Source organism: Strongylocentrotus purpuratus, unplaced genomic scaffold, assembly GCF_000002235.5.
Source record: "Strongylocentrotus purpuratus isolate Spur 01 unplaced genomic scaffold, Spur_5.0 spur5_scaffold_1, whole genome shotgun sequence".
NCBI lineage: Eukaryota > Metazoa > Echinodermata > Echinoidea > Camarodonta > Strongylocentrotidae > Strongylocentrotus > Strongylocentrotus purpuratus.
In genome coordinates this window covers 3,434,505-3,455,979 of record NW_022145594.1, presented here as the reverse complement: position 1 = coordinate 3,455,979, position 21,475 = coordinate 3,434,505, and the positions used below count along the sequence as shown (strand labels likewise).

Here is a 21,475-nt window from a genome sequence, read left to right as displayed (position 1 = left end):
GTTCTGGGCCTTATTTCACAAAACTTGTCATCAGTGACAAATGACATTTTTGTTATGAGCTAGTAAAATCCTTGCTTCTGATTGGTTATCAGCAGATTTGTCACTGATTTTTGTCATTTGTCATTGGAAAAAGGCTCTGTGAAACAGGTCCCCGATCATGTGAATATGTTATTACATTGCCAAAGAACTGTCAGGAAGTGATTGGGAAAGGTGGATGAAGTAGCCAGTAAGTTATACTGTGAGGTTTTTTTAATCATCAAAATGATAAGGAATTGGCTCAATCTTGCTGATAGTCACATGTACTCCTCACAGAAATGTGTATATGGGACTACATAAACATGAGGCATGACACATTGGTCTAAACATTTAAACTATTTCTCGTTATATTTCTAAAATCAGGGCATTTGAGGAGTCACCATTTTCACTGGACAATTTTTCTATGGTATTCTGGCACACTTACACAAAATGCAGGAATAAGCTCACAAGTTATCTTTCACCTTTCCCAGAACAGGGGGCTGTTTCACAAACATTCTAAATCAAACTTAACTCTAAGTTGGACTTAAACATTATGGAGAGCCATTTGTAGCTTTAAAATAAAATATATTCAAAAGCCAAAAAAAAGTATTTCAGACTTTTCATCAAGAACATGAATATCTCCTTGATTCTAGAAAATATGAATGATTTAAATCAACATTTTATGCCTTTTAAAAACAATTTTTTACAAAGTATTTTCAAAGATACTAACGGCTTTCCATAATTGTTAAGTCCAACTTAGAGATAAGTTCAACTTAGGATCTTTGTGAGACACCCCCCTGAACTTCTCTTTAAGACTGCTGCAACCGACTGGTGTATCAACCAAGCAGCAAAGCGAGTCCTCCGGCCTGCGGCATGGCATCTTCCAGACTCCAGAGGGCGCTGTGGAGGGCATCATGCAATGTGAGATGGTGGATGATGGCACAGCAGAATCAGCGCCCGTTTTAAAGCACCTTTATACCTGGAGAGAGTTGGCAACCACATGCACAAACAAACAAACAAACAAGTGAAAAATTCCATTGGGTTTATATGTATGCTTGGTATTTGTGTGACGATGTGTCCAACAGCACAACAACATCACAAGGTGACCACAAAAACAAACAACTTTAGATGAAGACTGATGTCTTGCTCGCATACACACATGTTCCTAATGTGGGACTTAAAGTTAGCAGGTGTCAATGAAATTGAGTAGCCCACAATATAAGTTTAGAACATCAAATTCTAAAATGTTTGCAAGTTTCTCGTGCATACAGGCTCTTAAATCCTCATCAATCAAGACCCACTATAAACACACTAAATAGAGTGTGGGGAAATTAGGATTCCTACAGAGATTGGAGAATCTAATTCCAGGAATTCCCAAGACTTCTGTTTTTGTCTTTTTCCATGACCAGATAAATATGTCTTAATATAATAAATATGTATGTACAAACGGCGTATAAATACCATGTAGCGATATATAATATTTCATGTTTATGACGGCCCCCGCCCCCACCTCACAACTTCCATGACTTTCCAGGCTTTTCAATGACTTTGGGAACCCTGGGCTCTTTACAGATCAAAATATACATGTAAATCTAGATTACAGATATATACCTACTAAACTACTGATTAAAATCAACACCAACTTGATGCATTGTACTAGGAAATACAACATTCTGCAAGCAAAATCTTTTGAGTTGAAACACCTCAACGCCTTTTTTCATATGTTTGTTGAGTCATACAATCATTTTAAGATAAAGCTATGTACAGTGCATGAAGTGGAATTAGAAGTATGTACATAGAAGGGGAGGGGGCCTCATCAAGTGACTATTTGGAATGCTACAACTCACATTAAATGAGATGCATAACTGGGCAAGTCCATATATTTTGTGGCATGCATTACTGATTATAAGAAAGATTAAGAACAGAGCAGTCTATGAAAGTCAATACCCATGAAACAGCTCAGATCGGAACAAATATCAAGGAAAATCAAACATTTTCTTAAGATCAGTTCTCTTATTCCATTCTACTTGGTATGGTATGGGGACACATGATGAATGAATAGCTTGGGCTAGATCACAGGCCAGTGACGATTTCTACGAGTCAATCTGGTGGTTATCTTTTAAATGGCGCAACAGAGCCCTCTGTAGGGTGTAAGACTGCCCGCAAATGTCGCAGTTATAGGGTCTCATACCTGTGTGTACAACCTGATGATCTCTGAGATGGCTGGCCGTGATGTATCTCTTTTGACAATGCTCACACTCGTATGGTCTCTCTCTGTCAGCATCGTGGACAGCCATGTGCCGCTTCAGGTCGTGCTTCCGAGCGAACTTCTTCTCGCAGAAGGCGCACTGGTTGGGTCTCTCCTCGGAGTGCTTCTGCATGTGATGAGCCTTCAGGTGACTACTGGTCAGGAACCTCTTCTCGCAGAGCTCACACTGGTGGCGCCTCTCCCGGTCCGTGTGCGTCACCATGTGCCTCTTGAGATTGCTGCTCTTGCGGAACTCCTTCCCGCACCCGTCACAGCGATGCTTGTGCCCGTGCCGGCTGCTGCTCTCTCCGTGTCGCTTTTCCCGATGCTTCTGCTTGTTGTGTTGCTTGAGCTGTTTCTTGTGAACAAACACCATGGAGCATTCAATGCAGGTGTACACCTCCTCCCGGTGTTCCGCCATGTGGCGCTCCAGGCTTCCGAGGGTCGGGAACACGGTGGCACACTGCTTGCACTGGAAGGTGTGCTTCTCAAACAGGTGAAGCTGTAAGTCTTTCTTATTGAGGAATGTCTCCGCACAGTCTGTGCATTCATAGCTGAGAGACCCCATCGCAGAGACCACGGACACTGGTATGGCATCCTGGTCCTCTTCTACTGAGTTCTCTATAGAGTTCCCGGCGACTCCTCCTCTCTGGTGCACGACCTTGTGCCGCGTGACCTCGCTGGAGCGTGCAAACGTTTTCCCGCATTCTTCACATTCGAAAGGTTTGATGCCGGCGTGGGCTCTCAGATGCTGCCTAAGGTGACTGGCCGTCAGGAATCGCTTGTCGCAGTGCGGACAGTTGTGCGGCCGCTCCCTGATGTTACTGTGAGTCAACAGGTGGCGTTTGAGGTCAAACTTGCGCTTGCAGCACTTGAGGCAGACGGCACACTGATATTGGCCGTTCTCGGTGGTAATGATGTTCTGATCGACTAAGTCATCTTCTTCTTCTGTCGGTGTCATCAGCTCCACCCTGTTTACTAATTCGTGCTTCAACTAAACAAAAACAAAAGAAGAAAAATATAGATGTCAAATCTCACATAAATTTGAGTTAAAACCATAGAATATGAATTGCGCCAAAATACTTATTCCTCAATATTTAATAGATTATGCTGACTTATAACTTGCTGAAAAACTGTCCAGAAACATGATATTATATATCCAAATTCCAAGTCCAATGCTTTTATAACAAAACTAGATGGAATTTTGACTGCGCGCAGTCGAAAATGATGCCTCCGCCATAGAGCAATTTAAACAAGTTTGGAGTTTAAATCTCCAGTGGTTCTTGAGATATCATGATAACAATCTCAATGTATGGAATTTCATAAGTTGACCTCTGTGACCCTTGACCTTTGACCTACGTGCTCCAAAATCTAATCAGATTGTCTTCCTATGGTGATACACACTATCATTAAGTTTGAAGTTTAAATCTCCAGTGGTTCTTGAGATATTATGATATGGTGATACATACTATCATTAAGTTTGAAGTGAAAATTCTCCAGTGGTTCTTGAGATATCGCGATAACGATCTCAATGTATGGAATTTCATAAGTTGACCTCTGTGACCCTTGACCTTTGACCTACGTGCTCCAAAATCTAATCAGATTGTCTTCCTATGGTGATACACACTATCATTAAGTTTGAAGTTTAAATCTCCAGTGGTTCTTGAGATATTATGATAACAATCTCAATGTATGGAATTTCATAAGTTGACCTCTGTGACCCTTGACCTTTGACCTACGTGCTCCAAAATCTATTCAGATCGTCTTCCTATGGTGATACATACTATCCTTAAGTTTGAAGTTTTTACATCTCCAGTGGTTCTTGAGATATCATGATAACAATCTCAATGTATGGAATTTCATAAGTTGACCTTTGACCTACGTGCTCCAAAATGTAATCAGATTGTTTTCCTATAGTGATACACACTATCACTAAGTTTGAAGTTTAAATCTCCAGTGGTTCTTGAGATATCATGATAACAATCTCAATGTATGGAATTTCATAAGTTGACCTCTGTGACCCTTGACCTTTTGACATACGTGCTCCAAAATCTAATCAGATCGTCTTCCTATGGTGATACATACTATCCTTAAGTTTGAAGTTTAAATCTCAAATGGTACTTGAGATATCGCGCTAACAAACTCAATACAAGGAATTTCATAAGTTGACCTCTGTGACCTGTGACCTTTGACCTACGTACTCCAAAATCTAATCAGATCGTCTTCCTATGGTGATAAATACTATTCCCGAGTTTAAATCTTAAATGGTTCTTGAGATATTGTGATAACGGTCAAACGGGACGGACGTACGGACGGACGGACGGACAACCCGAAAACATGATGCCTCCGGCACCACCTTCGGTGGCGGAGGCATAAAAAGTTATAAAAAGCTCCAAAAGTTGACACTCTGTTAGAAGCCAAAATGACAAATTTTGTTGTTAGGGGCTGTCAAAAAATATATATATCGTGAGGAGATGCTATCACCGAGCAGATGACTAATTTGATAGGAATTATGATGTCAGATGATGCAAACTTGATAGTCTTCAAAGCTCTAAATGGTCAAACTCCTAGTTACGTTACTGAATTGTTGCATATCAAATTTCAAACTCATGGTCGTAACCTTTGTAGTACACAAGACACATTTATGTTGCAAATACCCCCATATAAAACCAAAGTAACCCTAGGGGACTGGTCATTTCTCTGTGCTGCCCCTAGATTATGGAATAAATTACCACTAGAAATAAGGAAAGCCCCATCACTAAATAATTTTAAATTAAAACTGAATATAGCACAGCATTTACGAGCTCTTGCAGCGCAATAGAATATATCCACATAGTTATTGCGCTTTACAAATGAATATTATTATTATTATTATTATCATATTTTAACGTTTTATATGTTAGTTCCTGTTGCTATGGTAATAATAAGCCTAGCTACCGATATATAATGTGTTCTCAGAAATCAAATTAGGATATAAGTCAAATAATATATAATAAGTCGTATTTCAAGTGACAGACATCAATTTGCTGTCTAAAACTTGTTCTTAGTGCATGGTGCGGTTTAGAACTTTCAACCTACCCGCTCCCTCCATTGCAATGCCCCTTCATTAAAATCAAGAGTAATTTTTAAATGGGGGCAGTATGTTGTGTAGGACATTATGTCTGTTCAGAAATAATGCAGGCTATTTGTCAAGTGAAACATAAAATGAGATCTGGATCCAGGTGATAGTCATGATTTTCAGTCTGAATCATGAAGACAATGGATGGTGGGGTTCAGAATTTGCATCTGCCTCCTCTTCTGTGACCCCTCCCCCACCGATAATAAGGACACAACCGAATAATGAAAGACTTAGATTGAAATAATAGACAGGATTTATAACGTGAAACAGTTGAATGTACATACTTGGTAATGGGATTCATAACCTGGACCCACTTCGCTCCGTGTGACATCCCAGTCCTCCTCCCTCCCCTATATCAATAGAAGATGATGCCAAAGATGGTACAATAGAATTTTGAAAAATCAGTGTTAAAGTGACTTGGTAACATTGTTGAAGGTTGATGAAAAAATTGCTTAATTTTGGTATAGAATGTTACTTACTATATTCCTTCTACTGTACTAACCCTCTGACATGCAACAAATCCTGAACAAATTCTCAAACCACGAAGATATCTATGGTTTTCTTTGAAGGTGTCGATGTACGACACCCTCTAACAGTGATTAACAGTAAATTCTCCCAACCATTTTTTAATTTTCCCAACCGTTTTTCCATGAAAAAAAACATAAAACAGGCTATAAAAAAATCTGTCAACACTTAAATGTCTGGAATGGAATGTAGAGCCATTTTATTGCTTTATGAGATTTCCATTCACCTAAAATGTAATTAAATTGCAATAATATAGTTGGGAGAATTAAGGAATCGATCAGATCATTTTTCTCAATTTGTACCATGAATAATGGTCCATTTTCACTCAAATTTTCAAATTATCTTAAATTGTACATCTACCATTGAAGTCACTACCTTAGCACCACTATCTCTCATCTGAACAATGTTACCAAGTCCCTTTAATCATTAATGCCTAGATTGTCTAAGTCTTAAATTATTCTGTGATTTCCTGATTATCGGTGGGGGGAAGGGGGGGGGGGTGCAAATTCTGAACCCCACCATCCATTGTCTTCATGATTCAGACTGCAAAGTCATGACTATCACCTGGATCAAGATCTCATTTTGGTTTCTATCAAAGTGTCGACTTTAGAGCACTATAACTTTTCTGTTATAAAAGCAATGGACTTTGAATTTGGATATAATATTAATCATGTATCTGGACAGTTTTACAGCAAGTTTGGTAGATAGCTGTCTTAAATTTAGGGTTAAATACTGAGCCAAAAGTTGGAATTGAATACCAAAATTGGCTAAGTATTTTATCTCAGCTGAAGACCAAGTAAAATACTCATCTTTCAAACTGAAGTTTAGAATTTAATACGGGCCCTGGGCCCTGTTGCAAACAAGTTTCCACTGCTGGTAAACTTTGCCATCGATATTAACTACCACGGCAACATCATTCAACAGCCAATCAAATCAAGGTTTCCATGGAAGTCACCATTAATGGCAAAGGTATCACCATTGGTAAGTTTGTGAAATGAGGCCCTGGACTTAGATTTGAGACCGTAATTCTACCTACCCTCGCACTCTCTCCCTTTTTATGGGCGTTTTTATGTCTGACGAGTTCATGCTTCTTCACAAATTTCTTGGGACATTCGTCGCATCTATAGTAGAGATCAGCAGTGCTGATGACTGTCTTGTTGGGGTCAATGTCCGTATTGGTTCCCATGCCTGTGAACAAGAAAGAAAAATCATAAAAAACATTGTAAAAGGCACTTTGTAAGTAGGATTACAGTGAAAATTGTCTATAAAGACTATCCAGTGGAGACAAGGTAAGTGTTTTTAATAGGCAGGTGGTTTTTATGTAGAGGTTTCTTTTGTACAAGTTTCAAGTAGAAGCCATTTTCAAGGGAAACAAAAATTGGGAGTGGAGATTTGATGGATTAGGTGGTGACAAGAGATGGGGGAGGGGGAAGGAATAGGAAAGGATGCAAGGTGACCTTACATAATAACCACAATAACAAACACAACAATGGAATGTGAAATAAACAATAAAACTAAACCAACAAACGCACCTGTATTGATTACCACACTGCTGGCATTGGCAATGAGAGGAGCAGTACCAGTACAGACATGAGACATGAGGTCAACGACCTCGTTGAATGCACTCCCGCATGACATACAGCTGTAGGAGAGGATCTGGGTCTTGAGATGGTCAGGAAAGTTGGTGATCACAACCGTCAACGTCCTAATAGAAGGTAAATTATGTTATTAGTTAAGGTAAAATTTCATCACATTCTACTTTGTTCTTACTATATATTTAGAATATTAATGTATTGTGATGTATTCTACTTTTTTTCTTTTTCTTTTGATACAGACAGAAAGAGAGAGGAAACATGTAGGAAACCAGTTCACCTTTCATGTTCAGTTACGAGAAGAAAAAAAACATCAAATTTTAAAGGGTCATGAATAATTTAGTTGTGAACAGCAGATGGAGATAGAGAGAGAGAGGTGGAGAGAGAGGTGGAGAGAGAGCTATAGACAGAGAGAGAGTGAGAGAGATACAGAGCGATAGAGAGATAGACAGAAAGAGAGATAGAGAGAGAGAGATAGACATGAAGAGGTATTGACAAAGACATTTTTAGGGCAAGGCCACTTTTCTGTAGGACACATTCCTATATTACAGCACAAATAGGAAGAATTGGAAAGGGCACACACAATCTCCAAGGTCAATGAGAGGGGCATTGAGGCCAATCAAAGGTGCATCCACGGCCATGGCCTTGGATTAATTTAAGCCCTGCAAAGAGAGATAGAGAGAGAGAGAGAGAGACATAGAGAGAGATAGAAATGTATATATGTCTACCTTGAAGCCTCCACACTATTTGGATCTCCTTCTACTGGTTCTTGTGTAGCCTGTACATGCAGTACCTTGGTGGAACCACCCATGTTATCAGACTGCTGATGAACCATCTCATGAGAATCGCTCTCCTCCTCCTCGTCATACATGGCATACGTGTTCACCAATCCTAGAATAAATCAAATACATGATAAATGCATTATCGTCTCAGAAACTAAATAAATACCCAATCATCCTAAAATGAATACAATACAACAATATGAATAACACACCGCTTATTATTTTCATTTGAGCAGATAACTAGAACAGTTGAAGACAGCAGGGAAAAAAATAGTAAAACAATTGGGGGGGCTACTTTTCAAGCTTGCTTACATGGAAAGTACACTCTTTAATTTATTTTGCATTGAACTCTATGCAAATTTTTGAGGGCTCTTTTAAGACTTTCGGGGGCTCTTTTGGGCATTTCAGGGGCTAATTTGCCCGAGCCTCAATGTATTTTTTTTATCTGAAAGACAGAAAGTTATGGAGAACCCGTGTCTAATGGTCCACTTAGTTGTCACCCCATCAGCTTCCAAGATATGGGAGATAGATAGATTACTCCTGTATTCAAACATTCAAGAACCTTTGGAGATCAAATTCCATTCATATGTTCTGCTTGGAAACCATTGTACTGATAGAACCTCCTCACGTGAATAGGCCATTTTCGTAATGTAACCAAACCTATTGCACACATCTTTGTGAAGTGGTTTAACCCTATTTTAACTGGGCTACTTCAGACCAGGTTTTTACTGGGGGGGGGGGGGGGGGGGGGGGGTCAGTTTGTAAAAAACATGTCAAAATGCTTCATTTGACGTACATAAACCTAGGTTTGTCGACAAACCTGCTTTGTGAATTTTGGTCCATAATGTTTGTCCTACCTAGCAACAACTAATATATACGCAATTTGCATGCTGACTATTGAGATACATTTAATTGTAACAGGTGAATGAAATAATCAGTATAGAGGCACAGCACAAAGACAAATAAATTCTGTTACATTACGAAACTGGTGAGTGTTTCACAAAGACCAAGATCAATTTTAAGTTGGACTTAACTATGGCAGGCCGTTCATGCCACTGTTTGCTCTCACCATCTACTGACATCGGTCTCTCAAGGGACTTACAAATCGTGGTCACAAATCTACAGAATTTACATTTTTTTGATAATTCAATATTGAAGAAAAAATATAATCTAAAGATCATAATTGAGAGACCAATGGTGAGAGACACTAGTGGCATGAACGGCCTGCCATAGTTAAGTCCAACTTAAAGTCGATGTTAGTCTCTGTGAAATACCCCCCTGGTCTATCCACATGTTGGATGATTCCATTCCTTCTCTCTTATACCTACCTCCTCCTTGCTTGTCTTGTCCAGAGGTAGGATCTTCAATCATCATTTCTACGTTTGGTAAGAAAAATAAGTTTGATCAATCAAAGGACTCTATCTACAATACATAATAATAATAGTTTGTTCTTTTACAGCCCATTTCGGGACTGCCGGGCCCTCTCAAGGCGCTTTACAGATATATATCACATTGAAGACAACAATAACACAAATAACTCAATTGATATTTTAAAGATTTCTTGGTATTTCTTGGTATTTCTTGGTCTTTCTTGGTCGTCAGAGTAAAGCTCGAAAAGAGATAATCTTTAAAAATACCACCTTGACAAATGTTGAAAAATAATTATCAACTACAAGTATATAACTGTTGTTGTTATTGCTGATGTTATTATTATTATCTTCATCATGATGAATACTATTTATCGTTATCATTGTCACTATTACTATTATTACTTTTTATCAATAAAATTGTAGTACTAAGTAGTAGTAGTAGTAGTACAGTGTAGTAGTAATAGTACTCACGATCTGGTGGTCTGATTTCAGCGTAGACCGTCTGTGGAGCATCCTCCCCGTCTTCTTGCTTGATATTCACTTGTTCCATGATCTGCTTCATCAGCTCGGAAGCTTGCAGGACAACTGAAAGAATAATGGAATAACAAATATTAATTGACACAGAGGCTTGGAGGACACCTAAAGGAACAATATATTCTTCAGGAAAAAGTGAAAAGAAGAGGGAAGAGAGAAGGGAGAGGAGAGAAGAGAAGAGAAGAAAGGAGATGAAAAGAATAGAATAGAAAAGAAAAGGAAAGTCTTCTTGCTTGATATTCACTTGTTCCATGATCTGCTTCATCAGCTCGGAAGCTTGCAGGACAACTAGAGGAACAATGTTATTAAACAAATATATCAATTAACTCAGAAGCTTTTTTTTTCTTTCAAATATTAATCCACAAGAAGAAAGAAGAAAAGAATAAAAGAGAGGAAAGGAGATGAGATAAGGGAAGATAACCAAAAAAGAGAAGAGAATAGAAGAGGAAGGAAGAGAAGATAAGAAGAAAGGAGATGAGAGGAGAGAAAGGAGATAAGAAGAAAGGAGATAAGAAGAAAGGAGATGAGAGAAGAGGATAGAAGAAAATGATATGATCCCCCGATGATTTGAATTAAGCCCTAGCAAGAAGGGCGAGATCTTACCCCCATTCTGTGACATGATAGGTGCTACAGTGGTAATAGCTTCTCCTACCGCTCCGTTAGCTTGGGCTAGCGTAGTCACCTCCTGTGTAATGATCTCCATCATCTCGGATGCCTGCAACAGACCTGCCAAGATAGAAACAAGCAAAGGATAACAACACTTAAAGGGCAAGTACACTCCAAAAATAACTTACGTTTAATAGAAGCAAAAAATTAGACAAACCAATCAAAAAAAGTTTGACCAAAGTCGGATTACTAATAAAAAAAGTTATTGATTTTTAATGGCATGAAAAACTTTGCAAATCACTAGACAAATTGGCAACTCACTCATGAGTCTGTAACACCATTGCCTCACTATCCACCAACTGTTTTCTTTACATTGATAATATCAATTTCCCATTTTCTCCCTATTAATTAAGGTTATTTCCTCATACCAGCATCTACAGACCTGCCAACCAGTTCAAAAACTGTATTCTTTAATCCCAAAAGTTGTATTTTACTGACAAAAGTTGTATTCTTAAAAATAAACACGGACTGTTACGCGGATCAATGCCTCTTACAGTTCCTACATACAGGAGGAATTTTGTTATGGATCGTTGGTAGAATATACATGATTTCGTCATGACTGGTGTGTTCGATGAACCAATGAACATCCCCAAATTTCCCGATATGAGATGCTTTAGAGGACAGAATGGGCATTTTGCCATTGAAAATGGCACACACACACAAAAAAAAAAAAAAAGGAAAAAAAAGGAAGAAAAAGGAAGAAAAAAAAAGAAAAAAAAAAAAAAAAAAAAAAAAAAAAAATCGTTTTTTTTTTTTTTTTGAAAATCGTATTTCATTGAGGAAAATCGTACTGTCGTATTTGCTTCTAAATCGTACTGGTTGGCAGGTCTGCATCTACATTTAAGTTATATTGATAGTAATATGTTTTTGTGTGGATACACTAATTAATATAGAAAAAAAAAATCAGTTAAATCAGTTAAATCGTGAATTTTCATAAACTATTTATATGAAAATCATTACTTATTGATATGCAATATCCAGAAAAAAGTATTGATTCTTTAAAGTTTATAAAAGATTTTGTAAAATGTCATGCACGCATTATGATACAAATCATATATAACCTGGGCAAAGGCATGGGGAAATCAAGTTTTGGGGATAAAAAGGGAAGTTGATAGGAACAAGATATATAAAGCAATTGATAAATAGTGAGGCAATGACGTCACAAGCTGATAAGCAAATTGGCAAATTGTGTAGTGATTTCCATTGTTCTATACTTTTTCAAAAATGTATAACTTCCTTATTAGTAATCGGATGTTACTCAAACTTCTTTTGATTGGTTGTCTGATTTTTCTGCTTTTATTGAGAGTAAGTTTTTTTTGGAGTGGACCTTGCCTTTTAAAGAAAAAAAAATTGTCTTTTTTTCTTCTTCAGAAATTAACTTCAAAATTTGTTTGAACAGTCTGGTGGTTTTTATTGTATGCATACTACGCATTAAACAGGTTTTTGATAAGCCTAACCCTTATTTTAAAAAATCCCCCCCCCCAAAAAAAAATAAAAATAAAATAATAATAATAATAATATAAATAAATAAAATAAATAAATAAATAAATAAATAAATAAATAAATAAATAAATAAATAAATAAATAAATAAAAAATAATAATAATATTGAGCATAAACAACATATTTCTATCCTTGGCAAAGACGTTTTATCTGGGAGGATACATTACCAAACTTGGAATAGATCCAACAGTAGTTTTACATGTACATGTACATGACAAACAAAGAAGCCATTGATAATTTTTTTTATATAATCAGACTGACTGTAAATGAAGGATTACATGAAAGCTGCAAGCTATTTCACTCTGGAAAGCTCTGTAAGATATTCAAATATGAAAGATAAATCTCTATTTTAGAAAAATAGATATATATAAAACAAGCTCCAGATAAAAAAAAAAGTACAATTAACAACTAAATTATAAATTCACACATGCAGTTGCACCCTTACCAAGTTTTATAATGTTTTAAGCATGTGAAAAATTGACTTGTATTGATTTATGTAACATAGTAAATATTACATCTAAAAGTTTCAACAAAGGCCATAATTCACCAATCCACCTTTTGTTTGTTAGTTTACAAAAAAAAACATGAAATTTACAAGGAGTATGAATAATTCAGTTGCTAACTGTACATGATTTAGAGTATAAATGAGGAAGTGCTGCTTTACCATCAAAATAGACATTTCCTTTTCCTGGAATACTTGAGAGATTTCATGTATGAAATTCAACAGGAACATGTTTAAATTTTAGTATTAGTTTCAATTGTACCGAAGCACTATATGTCGGCCTAAAGTTCTTGTTGTCTCGTTGTCTATAAAACACGAACTTCCTGTCTTTGTCAATGTCATAATTTATTCACTTGGCAAAGTTTGTGGTTTTCTCTCTCTCTCTCTCTCTCTCTCACTGTTTCTCTCTCTCTCACTCTCTCTCACTGTTTCTCTCATTACCAATTTCCTGCCTCGTAAAAATAGATTGATCCTATTAACTTTGAACATTGATATGTGATTATCACCTCTATGATGTACTCCATTTTCCTTTTAATCCTTGATACTTGCACGAAAGAGGGGGGGGGGGTCCACCTACCAATTCTGTGGGATTTTTGTTTTCTTCATTAGTTTTGGGGATGACATATTCTGCACCATATTCATCATCTATCCTAATCCTAACTCTATTATAACAGCAAAGAAATATATGAAGATACAAAAAAATAAAAATAAAAACAAAGAATACATCCAACACAATATCATGGAACAAACTTTCAAAAGATTAGTGTCTGAAGAAGAAAAAAAATTGCTCACATGTGTCATGAATTAAACCAAACCAAACCAAAAACAGATTTACCTACAAATTTGCAATGGATTATTGATTTTGATTCTCGGTGCATTGTGGCCATTATAAGGAGGATCCCAAACAAAAAATTGTTTTGTAATACTCATTGTCCTTTGGCAAGACATTAATCAACATTCACAATACTCAACCTAGGCGGGGTAATGGGTACCTTTTGGGGGACAGAACTCTTGCAAGGACTACAGACTAAAAAAAAAATGTTGTATTGCCCTTAAGACGCCAAAACATGGGTCGGTCGGTCGATCAGACCTTTTTTTTCCTCCCTCTTTGGGCTGATGTTTCTCAGTTTTGAATGCTTAAATATTTTGTTTTCTCTCCAAAAAATGGTAAAAAAAAAACCTTTTAAAAAAATCCCACCATAGATTTCACAATTTTTTGATCGGTTGCAAAGGGCAATACAACATCTTTTTTTAAGGCCTAGTTTCATGAATGCCATACCTCCAAGATCGGACGTCTGTGACGCATCTACCACAGTGATGGTAGTTCCAGCAGGAATATCGCTGCTCTGTAACTGCTTGTCAACCGATTCTCCAGTCGATACGTTTACAATGTCTGCCATAGTAGATGAGCTTGGTTGGTTCTGATTGACATCTGTTTCCATGTCCGGTGTACAACAAATGTCCTGGATTAAAAGTGATTCACAAAGACGATAATAATAATAATATTCCCTTCTTATATAGCGATATCACATTATAAGTCTTCTTCTTATCGGGTCATTACATAAGTCCCGTCCAGTGCTCCACACTGAAAGAAAGGGGTAGCGTCACGTTCCCTGTCAGATGAAAATCTGTGAATCCTCAACTTCCATTAGAAACATTACCCTAGCTTTAGCGCACAGTGCATTTCAAGGAATAATCCTACCAGGTACCCATTTACATGTACCTCACCTGGGTCGAGTGTGGCAAACGTAGATTAATTACTTGCCAAAGGACATTAGTACCGTGGCAGGACTCAAACCGCAGACCTTGTGATCCGCAGTCTGGTGACATGTCCACTCTCTGAAGAGGCAAAACATGCGAGCCGCAGTCTTGGATTATTATGTTTGCACATTTTTTGTCCATTGTCACTAAAATCCGAGATGTCGGCTCGCATGTTTTCCTCTATTCTTAGACTAATATTATCAAATTTCAAATGACAAAATAATCCCAGCTATACATGTTTTTTTAAGCATTTGATAGCCCAAAACTTGAAAACTTTTGGCATTAAAAAAGAAAAAAAAGAAAAAAGGGTTAATTACAGATGTTTGGACAGGGCTCGATAGGTGTAACTGGCAATACGTGGTAAATCTGAACCAAAAAACGAATACAAATTCGCTGCTTGATCATGCAGCCATTCAAAGCAGGCAATACATAAACTCTCAAATCGTGGCACATGGTAAAACAAGCCAAATTTGGCTGGGAAAAAAAAGAGTATTTGGCAGGAGTGACAGTGAGCACTAAAAACCACGCCCACCTTGAGTAAAAAAAAAAAAAAGAAGACAATTCGGGGGAAAAAATGGCATCTGACAATTCGGGGGGGAAAATGGCATCTAACAACATTCCTCCCCTTTTGAGTAAGAAAAATTGGGAAAAAATAGGGAAAAATCGGGAAAAAAAATAAATTGGAACCCGAAACCTGCAGAGTGCCAAAGGCAAAGAAAAAAAATGTTTGTGAAAATGCGGACAATCCTTAATTTTTAGGACGCATTTTGTCCGCGTTTTCCTCATTTATGCGGACGATCCTCATTCTCGGACCGGCGTACCTACTGATGATGGTGGCATAGGCGCCGGAAGTGGGGGGGGGGAAACGCATGTTTGCCCCCTCCCCCCAAAAAAACACCCCCCTCAAAAAAAAAAAAGCAGTGTAAAGGAGTAAAGATGGTTTGTATTTTAACCCAAAAGAACATAATAATAATAACAACCTGAATTAAATGACATATAAATTTCCATTCAAAGAAAAGGAAAGTTAACTGGAATTAAATTTCCTAAACATTGCGCATGCTACCTATATTTAGCATTGGAGGTTTTTATAATAGCGATACGCGCATATCGTGGACATATTGTGAGAGAATGGGAAAGCGTGTCTGTTGTTTGTTATAGGGCAGGTCCAAGCTATTGTCCCCTCTGGGGGTCAAATTTCATCTTTATATATATTTAACAAATTATACCTCATTTTAAAGCTGAAACTATGAATTTTATGAATCTGATAAAAAAAAATTAAAGTTTTCAAAATACGAAGAGTGCCAAGGTCACGGACTTCGATTTGTATTAATTAGCGTGACGTACGGGACATTACATTTTTATTTTTGTATCTCATTTGAATTATTTGTTTAAAATTAAATATCTCAGGACATAAAGACCGTCATGCTAGAAAATAGGAAAAAAATATAAAAACTTTCAAAATTAATTAATTATGCAAATGAGGTAGGTTCCAAAGTGTGATGTCCCGTACGTCACAATTTGATCATAATTTGTTTAATTTTAATTATGAAAATAATTTTTTTTTTTAAAGATATTCTAGGAAGTTCTAATTTAGATGAATACCTAACAAAAAATAGGTTTAACAAAAATTTCAAAAATACTGTGTTGATTACATAATCAAATTAAGAAATGTGACGTACGGGACAAGTGTGTGACGTACGGGACAACCCTGTATAAAACCAATGCGAGATGTGAAAAAGGAAATGACCAAAAGGAGAATATATACTGTGTTAGGAAACTTGTTGTATACAGGGATATATGAACATTCCAACTGGGTCCCTTCTAGGAATTTACTTGTTTGTACTTTTGTTGTTGTTTTATGTAATTGTTGGTATTATCAACTATGGTATTTTGCCAGTTGATGTCCTCAACATTGGCAGGATGCTAAATATGTAAATCATAATAGTGTACTAGTTCCTGGAATGAGTCTAATGAAATTATATGGTAGTGGATGCACCAGAAGCTGGCTTTTACAACTCATAGATGCTGCAGGTAAGAATAGCACATGTATGCTATCAAGCTCTCCATGTGAGGTTTTTTGATATTCTATTTAAGTGTCATATATGATGGTAAAGGATTACAGCATACACTGTACATGTTATGGAGCTAGCTCGGGAATTATGATCTCCTAAAAACTAAATTATAACTTTTAAGGAAGGATAGCCTTTTTGAGTATTTCACACTCTTACCCACTTAAGATTTTTATCACTTTTACACCCATGCATTTTTGTTGATTTTGCTTTAAATTAATCTTTTGAATTGTGGAAAAGGTCACACAAACCTCTAGGGTTTTAATTTCTTATATCTAGTGGTGTTAATAAGATGTTTTAATTAATACGAAATACATTCAAGATTGATATTTTTGTATCCATCTTTCACAAACATGTAGGCTACATTAATGTACATCAAAATTCTTGAATATATGACAGCAACATATACATGGTTCTAATCTGTGATAACAGGATATAATAAAAAAAAAGACAATATGTCCAGCATTATCTTTGAATTCCTTCAAAATTCTATGATATTACTATCAAGTAATTCAAACAAGCTAAGAAGAAAAGACCTTTTTTTTTTATGTACATGTATCTTTGTTCACAAACACTTAAAGCATAAGAAATGTTCTTTGACAAAATATGATGTGCCGAGTGTGCCCCTGTGTTTCAAACAAGTTTAAATTACATGTAAAGTTTTCAAGTTCAAGTTCATCTTCTTCATTAATTATTATTAGAAAACATTTTGCAATGTTGAATGGAATGGATAAAAGAAATGAGAAAAGAAGCATGACTGCACATGATAGATGGGTAAATGGAATAAAAATGGTAATATAGTGTGTATGAATATTAATTCAATTTGTTTTCTTTGTTAAAGTAATATTTGTATTGATTTACCTCATAGATTAACACAGATGATATTAAGTGATGGTCAGAGGATCTAATTGGGTTCTAAAACACTCTAATTGTCACTGATTGAAGTTGAAATTGTTCACATTTAACAAATTTTGACGAAAATTCTTCATTTCAATGCATTTTCCCATAGGGAAAAGTTGTCCCGTACGTCACGTGTCCCGTACGTCACATGCAGTCATTTATGTTTTGGTATATTACATAATAACGAAAGGTCAGAAAAATATGGTAATAGTTGTGATTAATGCTTGATTCCATAATGAATTAAGATATCATTACCATAAATCTCATAACTTACTAAATTCAGAGAACTTTTATGACGAACTTTTTTTGAAAAAGTCAGAAATTCTCTGGTCCCGTACGTCACGCAGCACATTAATTACATTAAAAATTAATTTATGAATTGGTCAGAACTAAAACTTTCCACAAATGAACTAGCCCATAATAGCCACAGACTCATACCAAAAGATAGTCATATAAATAATGTCATCCATTGTTATTTCTTGTTTAAAGTCTCTGAATGTCCCGTACGTCACAAAGCAAATAGCTTGGACCTGCCCTATAGGAGTGAGAATCTCATGAGCTCCTGAACGCTGGCGTACTGATGGGGGGGGGGGGTGTTTTTTATTTGATACCAGTGATTTACAAATGTTGCTGAAATGACATGATTTTCCGATATTTTTTCTCAATTTTTTGTTATCATACCTTTTTATGCATTAAATTTGTTTGAAAATTAGAAATTCCCAAATTTACAGTTGGGCGAAAAATATACTTATTTACAAGCCTTTGTGTCACGGTCTGCAGAACGGCCGGGCTCAGGGGCTCGAGCCCCCCTTCACTTTTTAAAAAAGTTTGTTACAGAGAAAAAATAAGTGACCCACCAAGGGCCCTTTATAACCCATCTGACCGTAATTAAATACATAAACCCTCAAGCTTCTGGGGGCTCTGCCCCCTGGACCCCACCAATGGCCCTAAGGCGGGGCCCTGGATGCTCATCTGACCGTAATCAAATTCCTAAAATCCCAGAGCTTACGGGGGCTCTGCCCCCGGTCCCAACCAAGGACCCTAAGGTGGTTCCCTGTATGCTCATCTGACCGTTATTACATACCTAAAACCCCCGAGCTTCAGGGGGCTCTGCCCCCTGGACCCCACCAAGGGTCCTAAGGCGGTCTCCTGTATGCTCATCTGACTGATATTAAATAACTAAAAAACCCGAGCTTCCTGGGGCCCTGCTCCCTGCACTCCCCTCTTATTAGTGGCCTGCCAGTGTCACAAATAAGGTATCTAAATATGCTTATCTGACCATAATTTTAATGCCTAAAACCCCTGAGCGTCTGGGGGCTCAGCCCCTTGACCCCCTAGCGGGGCTCATGCCCTGGACCCCACACCAATTTACAATCTACCTGATCGTTAATAATCCATTTTACAAAACGTTCCGCGGGGCTTGCATGTAACGTGTAAGAGTGGTGGTGATGCAGATTTTTCTTCTCCCCCCCCCCCCACTTCCCAACGTTTTTGCTCGTTACGTCACTGCCCCTGGAAGATTAGCCCCCTGGAATGTTTGCCCCCCCCCCCCAATCCCAAACTGCTTCCGGCACACCTGGGTGGTGGTAAATTCACTGTCAAAATATTTTTTATTTCGAAATGGAGATTTATACAAAAAATAATTAAAAAATCCTTGTGTACCCCCCCCCCCCTCTCCCAAATAACAAAATCAAAATAATTATTAACAAAATAATCATAAAAGACAAACTTATTATGGGGTGTAGAATCTACCTCATTTGTCAACAACTCAAATTCTCAAGTCAAAAGTGAGAAAATTCCAACATCCAAATTCCAAAATAAGGGTTGATCCATTGCCTGGGCCCTGGCATTATTCTGAAGAAACATGTTCAAACTTCAACTTCAACTCAAGTGGGTAGGGTTAGTTAGTAGTCTACTCTGGATATATTATTCCATGTAGATATAGTTGACACTTGTCAATAACTTTGATAATGCCTCCCTGCCCTACTGAACAGAGCTGGCTTACATCTGCTCCTGCATACAGCCATACTTGTTTACAAATGACCGTTTCCCACGGTCCGTTCAGTTTCAATACATGTATCACAGCACAGCTAGCTACGCAAACTCTCGCATACACAACACACATTCCTCGCACACTCAATGCATAAGGTACATAGGCTTTACGTGCAGCTATGTAATATAGTGTACAACCGTGCCTCACCCGCGGGGCGGGGGCACGCCAGAAAAATGCCGATAATCATGGCGCACGCCCTGTACAAAACATATGGCACTTCCGAGCATTCGTGTGTGCTGTACGACCCTACACTGGCATAACACATCGACGAGCACGTCTAAATAACACCAAGATTTAACCTTTAGAAAATAGCCAATTCGACATGAAAATACACTCAATCAAACCGCATTTCATGTGAGTCTACGATAGTGATACTAAATTGTTGAATTATTTCTCTAAAAAGGAAAATTATGAGAAATAGTTACCTGAAAAATACGGACACGTACGTACGCGTCAGCGGACACAGCCCCAATCTAATTTGCATTGACGTCATAAGATGGCGCTAGATCCGCGGTATTTTCAAAGTCTTGATCAAAATTTGGATTTCCATTTTCGCTCATAAAAATGTTATCAAGAAAAAAAGAGGGAAACTTTACACTGGCTAGCTATAACGAACAGAACATTAAATAGATATGGAGAATTTGAGGAAGAAAGACCAAAGTTTGGGCCCGGGAGTTTGGGCCTATAATTACAGGAACTGAACTCTGAGAGAGTGCCTGAGAACTACTTTAATTTTTTTTTAATGGCCGGTGGAAAACAATAATAGTCATGAATGATGATAATAATACTTATGCTAATTATAAGAATAACCATTATTAGTATAATGATAATAATAATGATAACAAACAATAACAGTAATAGTAATGTTGATATCTAAAAACCTGTAAATTTTGTACGATGATTATGATGATCATAATAATGCTATTGATATTAAAAAAAAAAAATGATCATAATAAAAATTGATAGTCTGAGAATATTTGATGTATTGAGGTAAGAGGACACTTTTTTTTTGGTCTCGAAATTGAGAATTTGACATTTTGTTCCGTTGGGGGTGGGGGTTCCAATAAAACATATACAAAACATACACATAAAAAAGACTCAAGGGGGGGGGGGGTTTCACCCCTCCCCCGGCCCCCCCCCCCTGCGTACGCACCTGACTCTATAGCAATAAGCCTATACGACCAATACAAATAACAACCACGCCAATTCCAATTCCAATTCCAATACCAAAACTAATCATACCAAAGCCAATACCAATACCCTTATACAATTATCAATATCTTCGATAGCCTACGATGCCAATGATCGAGTTGCGGAATTTTTAGGCTCTAGCACGCCTTATCTTTTATACAAATTTCAAGTCTTTTTGAGGCCTACAAAAAGGTGAAAGAAATGATTGTGAAAAGAAAAGAAGGAAATAAAAAATTGAAAACAAGAAGAAGGAAAAGAAGAAGAATTAAACAACAAAAAGAGAAGTGTAGGAGGAAGAATTAAAAAAAAAGTAGAATAATGCGAAGAAGAAGAAAAAAGAAAAAGGGGCAACGTTTAATCCCACATCATATCTTCAGTAAAAATTAAAAATACTGCTTTATCTATTTCAGTTAATTTTAAAGAAAATGCTATACCCCCTCTCCTTCGCAAGGGGGTGAAGAGGATTTCAAAGAAAATGAAAGAGAGAGGAAGAGGGTGGAATGAACGGGACGAGAAAAGGGAATTTGAAATCATGATCAAGGGCGGGCCGAGCTTGAGCATGGGAGGGACACAATAACTTTTTTTGTTTTGCCCAATTCGCGTCAGGAAATATTTAGCGGTGAATCAGCCAGCCAGTGAATAAGCCG

At 37.2% G+C, this 21,475-nt stretch overlaps 1 protein-coding gene across 2 annotated transcripts; it reads right to left on the bottom strand.

Moving 5' to 3' along the window:
• Positions 1–702: 702 nt before the first annotated feature.
• Positions 703–20,145, bottom strand: LOC594598 (zinc finger protein 708). 2 transcript variants are annotated; one of them, XM_030977523.1, is made up of 11 exons: positions 20,063–20,145; positions 14,134–14,317; positions 10,788–10,910; positions 10,122–10,235; positions 9,609–9,656; positions 8,227–8,389; positions 7,439–7,611; positions 6,943–7,094; positions 5,666–5,731; positions 2,207–3,257; positions 703–994 (listed from the first exon to the last, which is right to left on the bottom strand). In XM_030977523.1, exons 2-11 carry the CDS (start codon positions 14,294–14,296, stop codon positions 978–980), a joined length of 2,070 nt encoding a protein of 689 aa, XP_030833383.1. In that variant the 5' UTR covers positions 14,297–14,317; positions 20,063–20,145; the 3' UTR covers positions 703–977. The 2 variants fall into 2 exon arrangements, with proteins under 2 accessions (XP_030833383.1, XP_030833384.1); XM_030977524.1 differs by lacking the exon at positions 5,666–5,731 and having other exon boundaries at positions 20,063–20,085.
• Positions 20,146–21,475: the final 1,330 nt, after the last annotated feature.

Excerpts from the sequence above, each read along its gene's own strand:
- LOC594598 (XM_030977523.1), bottom strand. The coding sequence starts at position 14,296 with ATGGAAACAGATGTCAATCAGAACCAACCAAGCTCATCTACTATGGCA. Across the intron at positions 9,657-10,121 it reads TGAAATCAGACCACCAGATC|AAATGATGATTGAAGATCCT; the intron begins GTGAGTACTATT and ends TACCAAACGTAG. Across the intron at positions 7,095-7,438 it reads CAGTGTGGTAATCAATACAG|GCATGGGAACCAATACGGAC; the intron begins GTGCGTTTGTTG and ends TCTTGTTCACAG.